At 42.5% G+C, this 16154-nt stretch overlaps 1 protein-coding gene across 1 annotated transcript in view; it reads left to right on the top strand.

Annotated features, from left to right (window-relative positions):
- The first annotated feature begins 572 nt into the window (after window positions 1-572).
- LOC112554484 (ras-specific guanine nucleotide-releasing factor 1-like) overlaps window positions 573-16154 on the top strand; it is a 104958-nt gene continuing 89376 nt past the window's right edge. Inside the window, exon 1 of the mRNA XM_025222264.1 lies at window positions 573-839. Coding sequence (XP_025078049.1) covers window positions 573-839 — 267 coding nt within the window. The remainder of the gene's footprint in view (window positions 840-16154) is intronic.

The following is a 16154-nucleotide window of genomic DNA, read 5'->3' as shown; positions in this document are numbered from 1 at the left end:
AACGAACTATTTTTAGATATGCCTGAGCATATTGTGTGTTTATAAATATTATTGACAGTAGGGTAACTTCAATGGTTACATTCTTTGATGTGATATGCACGTGTTGTGAAGACTCCTCGCTGACTTTACACTGCTGCCGACTGGAGTCACGAGCGTGAAGGTCGCAGTATGATTGGTCGTGGACGTCGTTCAGGTGTGCAACGACACGAGAGCTGCGTCGCAGGTGGCCCGTAAGGTCAAAGGGCAAGCAAACCACCATTCCACCACAGCCACCACTACAACCACCCTACGTGAATTTACTCTTGCCTACATTTTTTACAGAATTCTACGCATTTCGAATGTTTAGGATAACTGCAGGATTGTACTAGTCTCCGCGATAGCAAGCCGACAAAAACGAATTAGGAACTCATTTCGCCAGCGCCATATCTTCAGGAAGTTTCGATAATGCTGTTAAAGGAATGACGACGGAAACCTCGTCTTGCAGACTTCACGGCTTGAGCTTTTTTATCTGAGCTGTTATTTTTATTATTTTATTTCCCCGACGGTTCTATCGGACTCAAGTGTTCAACACCATGCAGAAAGGCATCAGATTCAACGAAAGCCAACTTCTGTACCTGGCCAACAAGGCGAAGCAGGAGAACACTATCTCTGGCCACCTGTACAAGAAGTCCTCTGACCTGGGCAAATGGCAGCTCCGATGGTTCGTGCTGTACCAGAACCTGCTGATGTACTTCGAGTCGGACAGTTCCGCCAGACCCTCTGGAGTGGCTCTCTTGGAGGGCAGCTACTGCGACCGCGCCATCACACCTGCAATCAAGGGCCGGGAAGCTGAGAAACAGGTGAGTGGACGTAGTGGAGCTTGCTCCCCTCTGTGTGTGTTTGTTGTTTTTCGTTTGTTTGTTTGTTTTTGATTTTTTTGTTGGTTTGTTTGTTTGTTCTGTGTGTGTTTGTTTGTTTTTTGTTTGTTGGTTTTTGCTTGTTTGTTTGTTGGTTGATAGGTTGGTTGGTTAGTTGGTTTTTTGTTTGTTTGTTTGTTTTTTGGACGTGGGTGTCGACTTTGCTTTCTTTTTTAATTTCTAGTCTTCATTTTTATGATATTGATACTGAATGCGTTTGTACTTGTGAAATTGCTAATATGTGTTACAACATAGACCGTGCGTGTGCGTGTGTGTGTGTCGGTGGAAGAGATAATTATGTCCGTATGCATGATATTTAACCCGCTTTTAAACATTTTCTGCATAATGTGTACAATCGAGCATGTGCGATATTTGTGTTCTTTCATTTGTCAGTGTGTTTGTTTTGTGTGTGTGTGTGTGTAAGTGCGAACGCGACATTTTGTGTGATACCATGTAACCTGCCCGTGTGCTTTGTTGTTAATGTTCTCTACAGCTGTTGAATTTCTATTTCTTCACACACATACATGGAGTCTACACAGCTGTCACATTTTCACATTCCACATTCCCACATACAGGCTGTCTCAATACGCGACAGTCGTACAAATAGTTTCCCCACACAACCACCTATTTGCCAAGTTGTGAAGACAAATTATTATAGCTGTGTCAAGAATTGTAGCAAAAAATTAATGTAGAAGCTTTGCCATAGTGACATATCAGACAACAGCCTCAAAACATGTCCATGTTCCACCAACAATACATGTATCTTGTTCCAACCTCGGCAGACGACAGGCGCGGACGACAAAAGCACGGAAAGGTGGGCTCTTAGCAGTGTTGTGTGACGAGGTAACAAGACTAACAAATCATTCTCACCTGTAATGCCATCTCGTGTCTGACAGCCCATTCTCACCTGTCGTGACATTTGTAACCTGCCACTCAACTCGCAGAACACGTAATACCTCCTCATCTCTTTGCTCGGACATTGTCTCATTGTTGCATGATCCTCCTCCCTCAAACGTCGAGTGTGTATGTGTGTGTGTGCACGCGCGTGCGTGCGTGCGTTCGCATGTTTGTATTTGAGAGGACAAAGAGAAACAGAAAAAAAGAAGAAAACGATTATATACAGAGAAAGTCATTGATTATTGCTTCAAGAGTATAACTTAAGTATATATATAGAGAGAGAGAGAGTATACTTTCTGATGGCCAGGATGTTTGCCGCGATATTCTCTTAGAAACCAAGGAAATACAGAGGGAAATACAAATCTCACCTCTCACACACATATTCACACACATACACACAAAGACTTTTTTCTTCCTGCCCTTCCTCACATTGCTCTCTACCTTCGCTCTTATTATCATCGTGTCCTTCCGCTCTGACTGTAATTGTGTTTTCCATCAGAAGCAATGATTTGCATCACGCCCATTCTCCGTTTACTGAGCTCTCGGGAAGAAAAGCTAAATGGAATGAATGCACCGGACCTCAATGCTCCTCTATCTAGCTTCTGCCTTGCTTATGTTCGCTTAGGTCTGTGTTGCCTTGCAAAACATTTCAGATTCGGTATGGCGTAGTGGGAATGGTCCATCTGTTGGCCTTAATGTTCTCCACTTGCTTTGGACTTTTTCCTTTCTTTTCTTAGCAAAGTTCTTTCCAAAATAAGCAAGTCGCTTCATTAAACCTGCACTATTTTAAGTCAAAATCTCTGTTTCATTGTTGGTTTTCTTCATTAGTAAGATTCCATTGTCCTTTGTCCATTGTCTTTGTATGATTGCAAAGTAGCTCATTATGTCCCTTTCTGGAGTTATCCATCCATTTAGCTTATTGAATGTGACTCTGGAAAATCGACCAGTATACTCGAAAGTACTGTCTCTTTAAAATGTGATAGGTATGTTTTAAGATGACTCGTTCTTTAAACATTATTTCCTAAAGCTTCTTTACCTGCTAGGCCTAGAAATTTGATTCTCTGAATGCTGACGTGGAGTCACATTTGTTCTTTTGTTCATTTTGGATTAAGGAAAGAAAACCATTGCAGGTTTGCTGGAATATTCATTTTGAAACACTCTAACCTCGTCACACGGGACTCGTTAAGGCTCCGGGATGGATGCTGACAAAGTATAGCGATGATCAATCGAAATGTTAAACAAAGCCGAGGCGCCACTGACATTAAACTGACGAGTGAAAGATGGATGGAGACAACGTCAGCTTCCGGTGCGAAATGATTTGCCTGGAGACGCTACGCTCCAAGGATTGATTGAACCCAGTGGATCAAGCGGTCCTGCTCTGATGATCAAGGCTCAGTCCGCCATGGGACTTGCTGGATAGTGCGCATGCGCTGTCAGTTTCGCTACTTCCTTTAGCAAGCTAGCGTTTTGCGGTGCTATCGAAAATTTTGCCACTTCACGCTTCCCAGATCGTCTTACTTGTGATGTCAAACACCTTTTACTGGTTCTTCATTTCACTCTTTCTGGCCTTTGGTCTACAGAAGGGAGATGTCTGATTATTAGTACTGTAGATTTCAATGCAAAAGGTCACGGGTTCAAATCCCGATCATTCCCGTGCTCATACACTCCCCTAGTTCTAGTCAGCCTCACAACTTGGCTTCAGTCCGCAGTACAGAGTCTCTGACCCAACGATTTGAGAACATTTTATTGCCTGTTTGGCACCAGGTTTCTTCGGAGCGAAGAGTGCAGGTGGTTATTTGCCTCCCAGCTCCAGGCCGCCCTTCCCGCACAAAAGGGAACACGATATGTGCGACACATTCGCTTTTAAATGGTGGAGGCTGGATGTGGTGTGAGTGCAATTACCGCAATTATCCTTTTCAGGACATGAGCTGCGGAATCTGTTTTCACCTGCAGCGACCACTTACTCCCTCAAAATTCGAGGACGTACATTACACTTGGGGAATGTCATTGCTCGCAGACCCTGAGATTGAAAGGAATTCCACTTTTTGAGGTTCCTGACAAGATAACTTATAAACGCAAAATCTGAAAAACTTTTTGAGATGCAAGCGTTCCTTGAGAAATGTGCATCAGCAAAATAAATTAGCTTCGACCTCCTAATGGCGGTTGCCGTCGTTGTTGCTGGTGAAGAGCGTGTCTCCAAAGGTTTCCGTTGTGTCCACACACCTTCTGGCCTGAAGTATAGCGGGCAGACTCTCAAATTTCCATGGTCAATGCGCTTAACTAGACAATCGGGGCTCGAAGTTCACGGAGACCACCCACATTCACACCTCTAAAGCAAACGGGAATCTGGTTTACCTGGGTAGAAGTGAATAAAATGCCGATGAAAAAATATCTTCTACCGCGCCCTGCCCTGGATGAAAAGAATCACAGTTCATTCTACGGCTATTGGATCATGGGACATTTTTAAAAAATATTTAGCCAGCTAGACGGAAGCTTACGAAACTCCCTCCTATTCCAACTCCTATTAAAACAAGTTAACTTAAGACAATAGGATGTCAGGGTTAATATTAGTTTCACAGTAAGCTTATTCCTAGCAGATAAAAAGCCATAAAACTACAACTTTCAAACATAAAGAACTGGCTTCCACTCCAAATAATTCAGTATAAATCATTTGAGGCAAGAAATCATGCAAGATATATTTGGAGAGTTTTTGATTTTTCTTTTAAAACTTGGTCACCAAATTGTTGTGAGAGACAATTTAGCCGGTAATTCGACGCACAGTAATTGAAAATAATATAGGAAAAAATGTGCAGTAAATTTTGAATTGTAACTTTAGTCTACAAATGACATTCAAAATTATTGTAAAATCATTGTCTGATCATCGATCCCATTCTATATCGCGAGTAGTGAAGACACAGTAAGAGAAAAGCAAGCGGCGTTAACGCGATTCCTAGAATGGGAGGAAGACTTTCTGGACAAATATCTTCAGATGCAACGATCGAGAAGACTTTGTGGACACAGTGGAACAAAGAAATTTCAATCAATGGTCTGACTGTTAGAGGACAGGAGGTTTCAAGCTCTTCCGGGGATGAAGAGCGCACAAAGGAGTAGACTAGCCTTCAAAATCAAATTAATAACTTAAGAGAGAGGTCAAATAACCGTTCAGGTTAGTCTTTAACAGAACCGTTCTATAAAAGAAAAAGGGAAAAAAAAACAAGCAAGAAATACTCTTGGGTAATCTCCTTTATTTTTTTATTATTATTTTATTCTTGATAATTATGGTTGGACTTAGGCTAAATTTTTCTTATAGAGTTTACCTCTTGTTCGGTCTCACGGGTTCAAAGTTCACTCCGTTCCATCACAGGAACACGTCCACTCAGCTGTTCTTGTCCCTCCAGCCAGTGGTATCAATGACCCTCTGGTAGTTCATTCATTGCCCTGATTTATGGATGTTTTCGTGTATGCTGCCAAGCATTAAACATTAGGCAGCAATGCATAAACTAGAATAAATGGCAGCGAACTAGTAACCAGGATGATAAATATAACAATAAATACTCTGGAAAGTCTGATGTGTGCGTTGGGATAGAAATTATGGAGCAAGACATTAAAATTTTTATATCATCTTGTCTTGTAGGCATTAGAGTCAGAATACCCGACATTTAATGTTTTAAAGAAGACAAGCACGTGATATGTTATTTGTTTTCCTTTTTATTTGGATGATGGAGAAGGTGTGACTATTGCAGAAGATGAAAGAATATAACAGATGTTACTTTCGTAAAACAGAGTTATGGCTTGAAATATCATTCGTATGTAACATTAAAACACTGCAATTAGTTTCTGAGAGACATGCGAAGAACAAGAACCAGTCATCAACAGGTCCTTCTGTCAACTTTTAATCGACTGGAGGATGCATATTTATTTTCTAAAATATTTTCTGATGATAAAGCTGGGGGAAAGATGTCTTTCACTCACGTGACAGAGGTCACCTCCCTCCCCATCAAGCCCCAACCCCTTCACTTACTTTCTGTCTCTTTAGAAGTTTGCCTGCTGCTGTATAATTTAGCTCCATTTTATGCATTTTCAGCAGTATGTGCCATACCCGTTCGGAATATGGGCGGTGTGATCAAAGCGGTTCGCTTTCATCCTCTTCCTCTCCCAAGTGTCTGCAGGGCAGTTTCCAGACAGGATGGCATTGCCCCTGGAAACTGGTCACGTGAAGCTACAGTCTCGCAAATATCTATCCTGCATCTCGTAGGGGTGTTTGTTGGGGTGGTGGGGATGGGGTAGCTATGAAGGAAGGAAGGAGTGGAAGAAGGACGGGTAGTGGTAGACAGATGCGGTTAAGCAGATGATCGCTACATGCATTCACACATCCACGCTGGACGTGGTTTCAATGTTTCCACACACATACACAAACTTTCTCTGTTTTTACTGTTGTCAATGATGATGATTAGGTCGTGAATGTTGTCAGTCTGTAGCTGTGAGTTTTCTTCCTCCACCTTTTTTTTTTTTTTTGCCAGCAAGTCCTATTGATCGTCGTTGTCATCATCAACTCGTCATGCCACAACCCCTTCCCCTCCCGTTTCCCCCTTTCCCCACTTTCTCCACGTCACTGTTTTGTTTTCTCTCTCTCATAGCTGTGTGACGCCATGATGAAAAGTCAGTAGGTCCAGCGCCGTTGCCATGGGGACGACTTCGTCACGTGGCTTTCAAAGTGGATCGAGGATGGCACGGTGCAGACAGCATTCTTTGAAACAGGGTGTGTGTGTGTACCTGCCTGTCTGCAAGCTCCTTCTTCTCCTTCCTGGTCGTATTTAAAGTTTGTTTTTTTTTTGGGGGTTTTTTTTTTTTCATCTACCACGGAGCATTTGTGGGCGCGGCCAGACCCGCTATTCGTCGCTAATGGCTGGCTGGATGCTGACGAAATACTGTAGAAGAGAGCTATGCTAACCCCTTAGTAGACATGATGCTGACAGTTACGAGTTCTCCTACCATCTGTTCGTATTCAGCAAACACGTTCACTAATCCTGTCAATCTACCCAGGCGCCATTCTTGTGTTTGTTTCCAAATTTTCAACAAATTTTTTTTCTTTTTTTTTTCTTTTTCTCTTTCTTTTTTTTTTTTTTTTTTTTTTTTTTTTTTTGTCGTCTAATTTGCTCAAGAAACACCATTTAGTCAAAAAGAATACATTCAAATCATGATACAAAGTTTCTTGCTTGCTGTCTCGGTTTTTTTATGCTTCTTGTTTTATTTTCAAGTTTCCTGCTTCATGGACAACGCATGCGCAGTCTCAACCTTTCCGGAAATTTTCGTTGTGCCTTCAGGTCAGATAGCTTCACCTGTTCTCAGTGAACCATGACTCTGATTTAGTCTGTCTGTGCGGTTAACCTGCTCGTTCCCTTTCCATGTTCGAGCAATTCATACACTTGGTACATTCCCGACAGCCATGAACACAAGCTTTGATCTTCGAAAATATATGATTGGTGATCTTGCGGCATTTTTTGATATTTTCCCAAGTGAGGTCAGTGTGTGGAACTCTTCTTGTTGGCTTCAATGAAAATTGCATTGTCCTCAAGTTATGCCAGGCTGGCTCTGTCGATGTGATTATTTCTGCTCTTGGTGAAATCTTTCTCGCTGTCCTAAAGACGAGATGCTGTGGCATGATGGGCAGTGTGGCATGTAAAGACATGTTCAAAGCATCCCGATTGGACATCGATAACCTCCCCACTGTGCTTCATTGTTTGATTCTTCTGTGTGGGCCTCGTGGATAACGATGTCTATTATCTGGAGCAGAAACCAACTATTTGTGCTTGACAGTTGGTGTGATGTGACTTCCTTTATGCCAGCCGCTATTGATATTTAATTAATTATGGGCTTCCCATCTACCATATATTTTATCTCATCTCTTATTTTATTACTTTACTGTGTTGATAATTTTCATGCTTGGGCTGTGATGGTCATCTGTTGCCTTCAATCGTTAGATATACTACCAGGGACCCGATCTATCGCAAATTGTCAAGCAAAAGTAAAAATATGCGATAACTACAGGTCAACCTGATCTGTGATTTCAATATTTTTATGTCGATGCAGAGGAAGAATAAATGAATTATTTTTTTTTACTCAGTATTGTTAGCTTTAAGTTGGGTGCAAGAGGTGAATAAGCAAAGGTGCTTGCGAAAATGCGAGTGTGTTTGTCTGTATGGGAGAGGGATCTGAGAATTTGTTAAGATCAGGTAAACGTCCGGGGTCTCCGTTTACCTGGCTGACGGCGGGGTTTACCTAATATTCGATTACCCTCACATCCTGACCACCATGGTAACAATCGATACAGATCGCCAGATATGTGTTTGAGAAGGGTGGGTTGCGCATGCGTGAGTTCGTGCGCGTGCGTGCGTACATGTAACAGCGCCGGCAATGAATCGTTTTATTCCCCTGACATCCCCACCTTTCCCACCCTTCATGTTGGGAGGAGGGGAAAGGTCCGATGATGGCGACAGATCAAAAGATACATCATTGTCCAGACGAGACATGTCACTCCTTGAAACTATACATGTTGTTCCAGGTACAAGTCACTGCCACTTTTTTCAACCCCAGTTTCTAGAAACGGAATTGTTTGATACCCGGGGTATCCGCTAGGAAAGGGCGCGTGAAGGTGTTGTGATCTTAACTATGGAAATCAATATCCAGTCCACGAGAGGTGCCATTTAAAAAGTTCCAGACTATTTCTTCTGGCTCTGCTTTGTTTACTTTTGTCCGAGAAGGTTTTCAGCCATTTTTTTCCTGTTCGTCAAAAGCTTATGAGAAAAAAAAGGAAACGGAGTGATAATCGCCCTTTATGGAAATCGATATAAAGCATCGAGAACTGATGTTCTATGCAAGCTTCTTTACACTTCTTTTCTGGGTTTTGTTTACTTCGACTTGTAATCCATCAGAAGAAGGTCAAATTTCATTAATGTGATGTCTTCCATTATAAAAACGTTTATATGAAAAAGGGATTTTGATGGATATTCAAACACAGCCGTGAATTACTTTAAATACTGTAATTATTTTTGTATGTTTGCCCTGGAGTAGAGTACCCAGCTTCGACTTATGTTGATTTCTCCTCAAGTTATGATTTTATTGTTAACTTTTGCTTGGTGGATTTATTCAAGTCTAATATCCACGCATCGCGTCTGTTTAGCAACATTGTGAAACACTTGCAGTTTTAATGTCCCTTTTCTAATTTGACAGGTTGGCAGTTTTGTTCGGCAATGTGGAAAATATGTTTCGTGGGAAGGGGCATACACTGTAGTGGTGTCAGTATCTCTTTTGCTCCCCTCTCTCTCTCCCTCCTGGTAGGACGCTCTTAAATGACGACGATGTCAAAAGTTGTTGTTCATGTAGGATGTATGTCGAAATTTTGACATCGCACAACAGTAAAGCTCCGTCGACCACAAAAAATGTTGAAGTATTATCTTCTCGCCAATAAACTAGAAAAGGGATGGACACGAGCAGTGTCGTGTTGTAAGCAGCCGCCACGTTGTAAGCTGTCAGCTCTGACTCCTTGTCAAGCCATCCGGAAGTGCATCATGGCGGCGAGCTCCGCCCTCGTTTCAAACTCTCGTTCTTTCCCGGTCTTGCGCGATGCGCAATCGCTGCACAGCCACAGTTAATTCCAGCCTCGCTTTCGCGCTCCTAGGGACTCCATTTCCTCCGGACGCCTAATACCTGCCGAAATCACTGCGCGGTGCTCGCGTCACTCCGCTGATCCGTTCGAGGCGAGATCTCGGAAAGAAAAATAAATCTCGTTCTTTTCTTGTAAAGTCCTCGTCAAAGTGACCCTCGACCTCTGAGCCTTTGCTTTCTGGGTTCTTTATCTGGACATGTAACCTCGAACAGCAACGGACTTGCCAATTAGGATAACTATAAGGTCAACTGCACTTCATTTCTTTTTATTGTTGTTGTTATTGTTATTATTTTCCTTTCTCTTTAAAGCAAAGAAAATGGCCAGTCTGACATCATTGGCAGAATGTCGAAAAGTTTGAAGGGAAGAAGACAAATAGAGGAGGAATAGCAGACATGTAACCCTAGCTCTGTGGCTGTTTGCTTTCTGGCTGCCATTCATTGAGGTTGATTTCCTTAATTATGTCCATTGCAAAGGACAGAGTCGTTTGGCAGGCGTTTTCCCCTTCCTTCAAAGGAGCCGCAGCAGCGTGGCGCCTGCTTCTGGCCTGATGAAAACAGAGTCGGTGTACAACGACCAGTTAGTGCAAGACACTATAATTGCCTGCTTCCTTCGTTTCGTAGTTTGTTACTTGGTTAGCTGGTCCCCAAGAACATATAATGATTGCTTCGGTGATATACTGCCGGAGAGAGTTCTTACTTCGTCTGCAAGACCCAATAATGAATCCTTTAGTGATGTACACCCAAAGTGACTTCTTAGTCAGTTCGTCCGCAAGACCCTCTAACGGTTCTTTGACGTACTGTCGAAATTATTTCTTAGTTCACCCTCAAGACTGTGGGATTTATACAGTATTATGGCTTCCACACGGCTTGCTGGCTGGATGATTGCTTGTTGGTTCGGGTTTAAGGTGTGAGCTGACTTGGCTAGCTGCCTGGTTGTGGGTGGGTTTGTTGATATACGTAGTAGTAGGAACCGGGACATGGGACATAATTCATGTGACAAAGCCCTCGACTGTGGTCTGTCTACTGCAGGATCTGAAGACTAGATACAATGTCCACTATGCAACAGAAGTTGATCTTTGTCATGTGTTTAGTCTATTGAATATTCAGGGGTATCCAGGGCTGGTTGTATGTCCGATCTTAAAAGCTAAGTCTTAAGTCGATGTCTCAAGTGCAAGTCGACTTTGTTAAGTTTAGTCTGAAAAATTGACTTCCCTTCTGAGACTGGTGACAAAGCTCATTTTCAAGACCTTACATCCACAACAGCCGGCAGCGATTTCCTTACATTTAACCCCAAAACCTTGGACTGATGATTGAAAAATACGTTTTATCCGATATGAAGCCTTCTTTAAGTGTGTCTGTGTGGTGTTTCAGTGTGTTTGCGTGCGTGCAGTGCACCCTGCGCTTGAACTGTGTGAGAAATACTATGAAGAAGAAAAGATGGAGCGATAAAAAGAGTGAGAGAAAGCTGGTCAATTAAAAACACACACAGCCAGTGTTTTAACACATGGACAACAAAACCCTCGCTACCCTTTCGCCTGGGGCTTCAGTTTTATCTTCTGCACATCATTACGGAATAATCACACTTTTTTAATCATCTCCCATTGATGGCGGGGATAAACCTAGCAATGCTCTACTGCCCCGGTGACAAAGGGTTAAAAACCATAATCACTGGAACGTTCCATCGATTATGCAGAAGGCGCCGAGCATTGGCGCGGCTGTGTTTTTAACAAATGCTCAATGAGAATATTTTTCTACCTGACACGTGGTTATTGCTTGCTAGTTGCCTTTGTTCTCAAACACTTCCTAATGTTGGACACCGGCAGGCCAGCAATTAACCACAGAGCTGCTAAGTTAACCCCATACGGGATCGATGACGAACAGACGCCACTCGGTTCTTCCTGAACGAACAGGGCAAGCCGCCACGTAAATTAGGTTTGGGTCCTCCGAGCTCCTCCGGCTTCTAGCGGCTTAGAGAAGCGCAGTGGAGTTTTATCACGTGATCACTGAGAGTACCCGCTGCCTGGGTTCAAACATTAGAAAGAAAAAAATATTAAAATTATAAAATGTTTAAACTTATTTATTAGCCAGTATTTGGGTTAGTACAATAAATGTCGGTTCTGTGTTTATCTCCTCCGTCTGCTACAATTAAAAAATAAATAAAAGGATAGTTTGAGCTAAATATAAATGATAAATATTACACATTTCCGCGAGGTTTTGCCGCTAAGCTGAATCGGTCTGGGTTCAGCTTTTTATTTTTAATCAACTTTTGACGTGGAAGGGTGGTGTGAAGATGTCAAGATACCGGGGAAGAAGGCGATCGTGCGGCTGTGGCTGTTGGACGACTGTAGAGCTTACATTCTGGGTTTGATTGCCTCTGGCATCTCCTGCTGCAACTGGCCTGTGCTGACGTCATCACAAAGTTGTTTTTTTTTTTTTTTTTAGCTGATCTGCCAACCGCCATGGCTCGTGACTTGAGCGTCAGGCTCTGCTTCGGCTTGACGTCATGTCTGGCCGTTAGGGACACACAATTTTTGTATTTTGATGGTAAAGTGGGTTAGTTTCTTATTAATTCTCTTTTTGTGATATGCTTCTGTGTGTGTGTGTGTGCGTGAGAGAGAGGGACAGAAAGAAAGCCCTCCGTTATCCAATGGACCTTTGTGGGTGTGAGTGTATGTTTTTGTTTTTTGTTTGTTTGTTTTTTGTTTTTGTTTGTTTTGTTGTTGTTATTTGTTTTTTTGTTGTTGTTTTTGTTTTTTGGTTTTTTTCGTTGTTTTCTTGAGAGAGAGAATGAGATTCAGTTCTGCGCCTGTGGTGCCTGCCGAACAGTGTTGCGTTTGATATTTTTTGCTTAGAGAGGCGGATCTTCGTCTTCGGCTTTGTCGCTCGTGAGCAAGGATGAACAACGCTTCCTCGTCTCCCATCTACTTAATAAGGAAATCAAGCTTTCAGACTTTCTGCGCAGCAACCACAGAAGGCAAGACTTCCTGTGCCGGGTGGCAGGCGCCCTGCGGGTGTCGTTACCTTTACACAAAGGTCAATGTGCGCTGCGACAGTCATCTGATCTCGTGCGACTGACGACAAGCGATGACGTCAGAGGGCGCTGCACTCGAGTGGCTCCCCACGGGCTCCCCACGGCAAGCGTGACGTTCTCCATGAAACCTTTGCCGTTTCGGCGGCTGATGACGCGATTAATGACGTCATTGGCTGACATTTTTTTTCACTCCATCCCAACCCACCCCAACTCCTTCACGTGCTGGTGTGCGTCTAGAAACAATGTCGCAGAACAAGGGACATAAACTGTAATTAACTCTTAGTGTGTTCATACTGCACAAGCTGCAGGTTCATGTCGAACCTTCCTGACCCAGTATAAACAAACAAATCATTGTTTATCCAAGATTTATAGGAATCTGTGTGTGTTTTTAACAGTCTAGGTTGTAACCTTGTCCTGAAAGTATTACAGTCATTGAGAATATTGTCTTGTGATCTTCTGAGACGCTAGATGCCTCACTAACCTCAGAGCCGGCTTGCATCTCGTTCATTTCCTTACCCCTTGCAAAACAATATTAAATGTTGGCTCAAAAACAATATAAAATAAACGTTCAAGCCGCCGACAAGTTGACAAAATATAGTGCTGTCATAAGTTTGTCGAATAAACGGAATGTGATCTTGAAAAATTATGTCACGTGATGGAGAAGCACACGCTGGTTGCTTTTGAAATTATATCTTGCAGCGTCATGGCAGGGCGTAGTTACATATCAAGAGGAGAATATGGATGCGGGTTTGCATACTTGCATGCACGTGACTGCCTTTTTTTTTTTCAAACCACAATCGTCGCAGCCACAAATTTCCGTTCTCAGACGAGTTTTATACTTGACAGGTTTCACTGTCTGGGCGATAATGTTATTTTCCATGTTATGGTCGAAGAAAATGTCATAATTATTGTAATCATACTCTGGCTTGTGGGTTGTTGCCCCTTGTTCCATATGCTTGTGTGTCTTTATAAATCTGCATTCCTTCTCTATTTATCATAAGATATATATATATATCTTTCTATACAGGTTGAACAAGGGCTTCTACATTATATTCCGTCACATCACATGGTAAACAATAAAATCGAGGGAAAAACTCTCAGTCAATAAACGCACTACATTTTTTTCCCTTCATTTTGTAGACGACTTTCTTAAACACTAACCCTGAGTGGAAAGTAAAAGACTTGTACCTGTGTACATTGTGAAAGTGCTGCTTTATAGGGTGTATGAGGGTGTACAAACGCAAGAATTCTTTTTAACCTTTTAAATTACCAAAATCTAGATAATTCTGTGGCAGTGAAGTTCACTCGCACACCTCGGAAACTAGAGAAACTCAGACCTGCCAAAGAAAAAGTCTTGCTTTGAATGAAGACGTGTCCTGACGCAAAAGGACACTTGGCAGAAATTCGTTTAGCTAATGGAACTTCTCGCTTGTAATTATTAAATTTAAGAGCTTGGGTTGTGCATTTTTATCCTCGCAAGATGAGCTTCCGATTTTTCACATTTTAAGCAAATTACTAGACACTTACTTCCAGTAGCCTCGTGTCAAAATAAAATGCGCAGTATTTCGCTAGTGGAAACTAAATTCAAAAGAAACTGTAATATTTAATTTTAAGAAAGTACAATCCGGGATTTCTTCAATCGTTTCTTAATAAATGTTTGGAGCTTGATGTACGATGTAACCAACCGCTACTCTTTCCTATATCCTTCACTCTAGAAAAAAAATTCTGTGATGACGACGACGACGACGACGACGACGACGACGATGATAATGTGACTCTTTCAAAATCTCGTCCTATTTGCAAGATGTCCTGCCTAACCCATCTCCCCACTTCTGTTGTTTGGGGGATATCCTCTGTAATTTTCTGGAAAACACATTCAGCTGAGTTTTTGAGCAACGGCGGGAAATTAAGGCAGACGATATCTGGTGGTTTGTCTTTTTTAGCTCCTGGTTTCTTGTGGAGAATTTTGAAATCCTTTGAATTACGACACATCAAGAACACATCAGAGTTTTGCAAAGAAGACCCTAGATGATTAAGAGAACTGTGTTTGCTGATGTCCCAAGACACTGCTATGAGTGAAATTAAATTTGTAAAGATGTTTCCTGTTTCCAAGTTTGGAATCTTTACAGATATGACATCGTTATTAAATTCTGTCAAGTAGGAGGAGTGGGAAAGCATTTGTTTTCAAAAAGGAATATCAACACAAACGTTGTATCGTCACGCCATCTTCCTAAATTATATTTTGTTTGGTGTTTGAGTAGATCTTCAAGTTATTCTGCTCGACGTGGTATATATGTGTTTGTGCGAGCGTTTGTATGCATACGAGTGCACGTGTGTCTCTGTGTGATTTTCCTTCTTTTTTTGTTTTTTAATTCATGCCTTCAATGAAAATATACATACAAAGCACGTACAGTATGTTTCTCTAGTCGCTGCGAACTTTTCGTTTTCGAGGTCGATGTGCAATGCTTCTTAGTAAGTCCTTTTCTTTATTTTTCTTTAAATGTTCATTCTTGGATGCCTTTGTTCGTCCCTGTTGCTTCTTTCGGTGGTTTCCTTTTGTGCCTGCCCTATTTTAAGTCGACTTAGCGAATGTTGGGCCAATTCTACCTCAGTGTGCCTCTTGAGCTACAGTTGTCACCATCATAGCACCGAAGCCACGTCACCAACTTCACACTTGTACACTTGCACTTACATTTAAACTTCCTACCTCGCTGCAACTGACTTCCCGGCTGGGATCGCACCCGAAATCAAAGTGGGGTGTGGCCGTTTGTCTAGCAAGCACACCGCAACCCGACACATCCGCCATCGAACTGTGCCGCCAAGTGACGTGCGCTCGTTGGCGCTCGCCAGGGGGAGACGTCACCGCTGGGTCAGGTCGATCGTCGCGTGACGTGACGTCCCGGTACGCACTGCGAGAACTCCGCGATCGCTCCACGGCAAAAGGTGTTGGGGGAGAGGGGGGGGCGAATCGCGGAAGGCAGGGTGGTTATTCCCCCTGTGGCATCTCTCACCTCCCTTTTTGCGGGTGGACTTTCCACGCCGCCAGGTAAGATATACAAGGTAAACATCTACGCTCCAGTGAACGAGATAATTGCTGTCTACAGATAACTGCCGGTGATACACACGTGCGAGTGTGTGTGTGTTCGCGTACATTTCAATTGCATACCCGAAGAATGAAAGTTCTCTCTGAAAAAAGAGAGATGGATTTCGGGTGCAGGAGTGCGTGTTTGTGAAGCTTTTTTTTTTTCTTCTTTTTTGCGTTTTTAAACAAAATTGGAGTTGTTTACTTGTTTTCCTTGGACTCCGTGTTCTTGATCCATTTTTGTTCCGCGGTCTCATAAGCGGGCCAGTATAAATCATGTCTGTCATGTTGTAATTGAGGGGGAAATAGCAGGAGGAGAGAAAATCGCCTTCACTGTCTGCATCAGCTGCTAACCCTGCAGCAGCACCTCCCTCTTCCAGGGAAACTTTCAGCGAAGCTATCTTTTCCCGTCATTTCTGACAGAAAATAAAAAAAAAAAACATTCCATCTATTTTAGTAAATACGAGTAAATCTTGCTGTCATGTGTTTTCCACATGTAGAGAACACATATGAACCTGAAGCAAGCTTTTATTTATCCGGTGACCGATGAGAACAAAAAAACATTGTTGCAGGAATTTTTACA

The sequence above is a fragment of the Pomacea canaliculata genome, linkage group LG13, assembly GCF_003073045.1.
Source record: "Pomacea canaliculata isolate SZHN2017 linkage group LG13, ASM307304v1, whole genome shotgun sequence".
NCBI classification, from domain to species: domain Eukaryota; kingdom Metazoa; phylum Mollusca; class Gastropoda; order Architaenioglossa; family Ampullariidae; genus Pomacea; species Pomacea canaliculata.
Note: the sequence above shows the minus strand (reverse complement) of the source record. Positions and strands in the feature narration are given on the sequence as shown.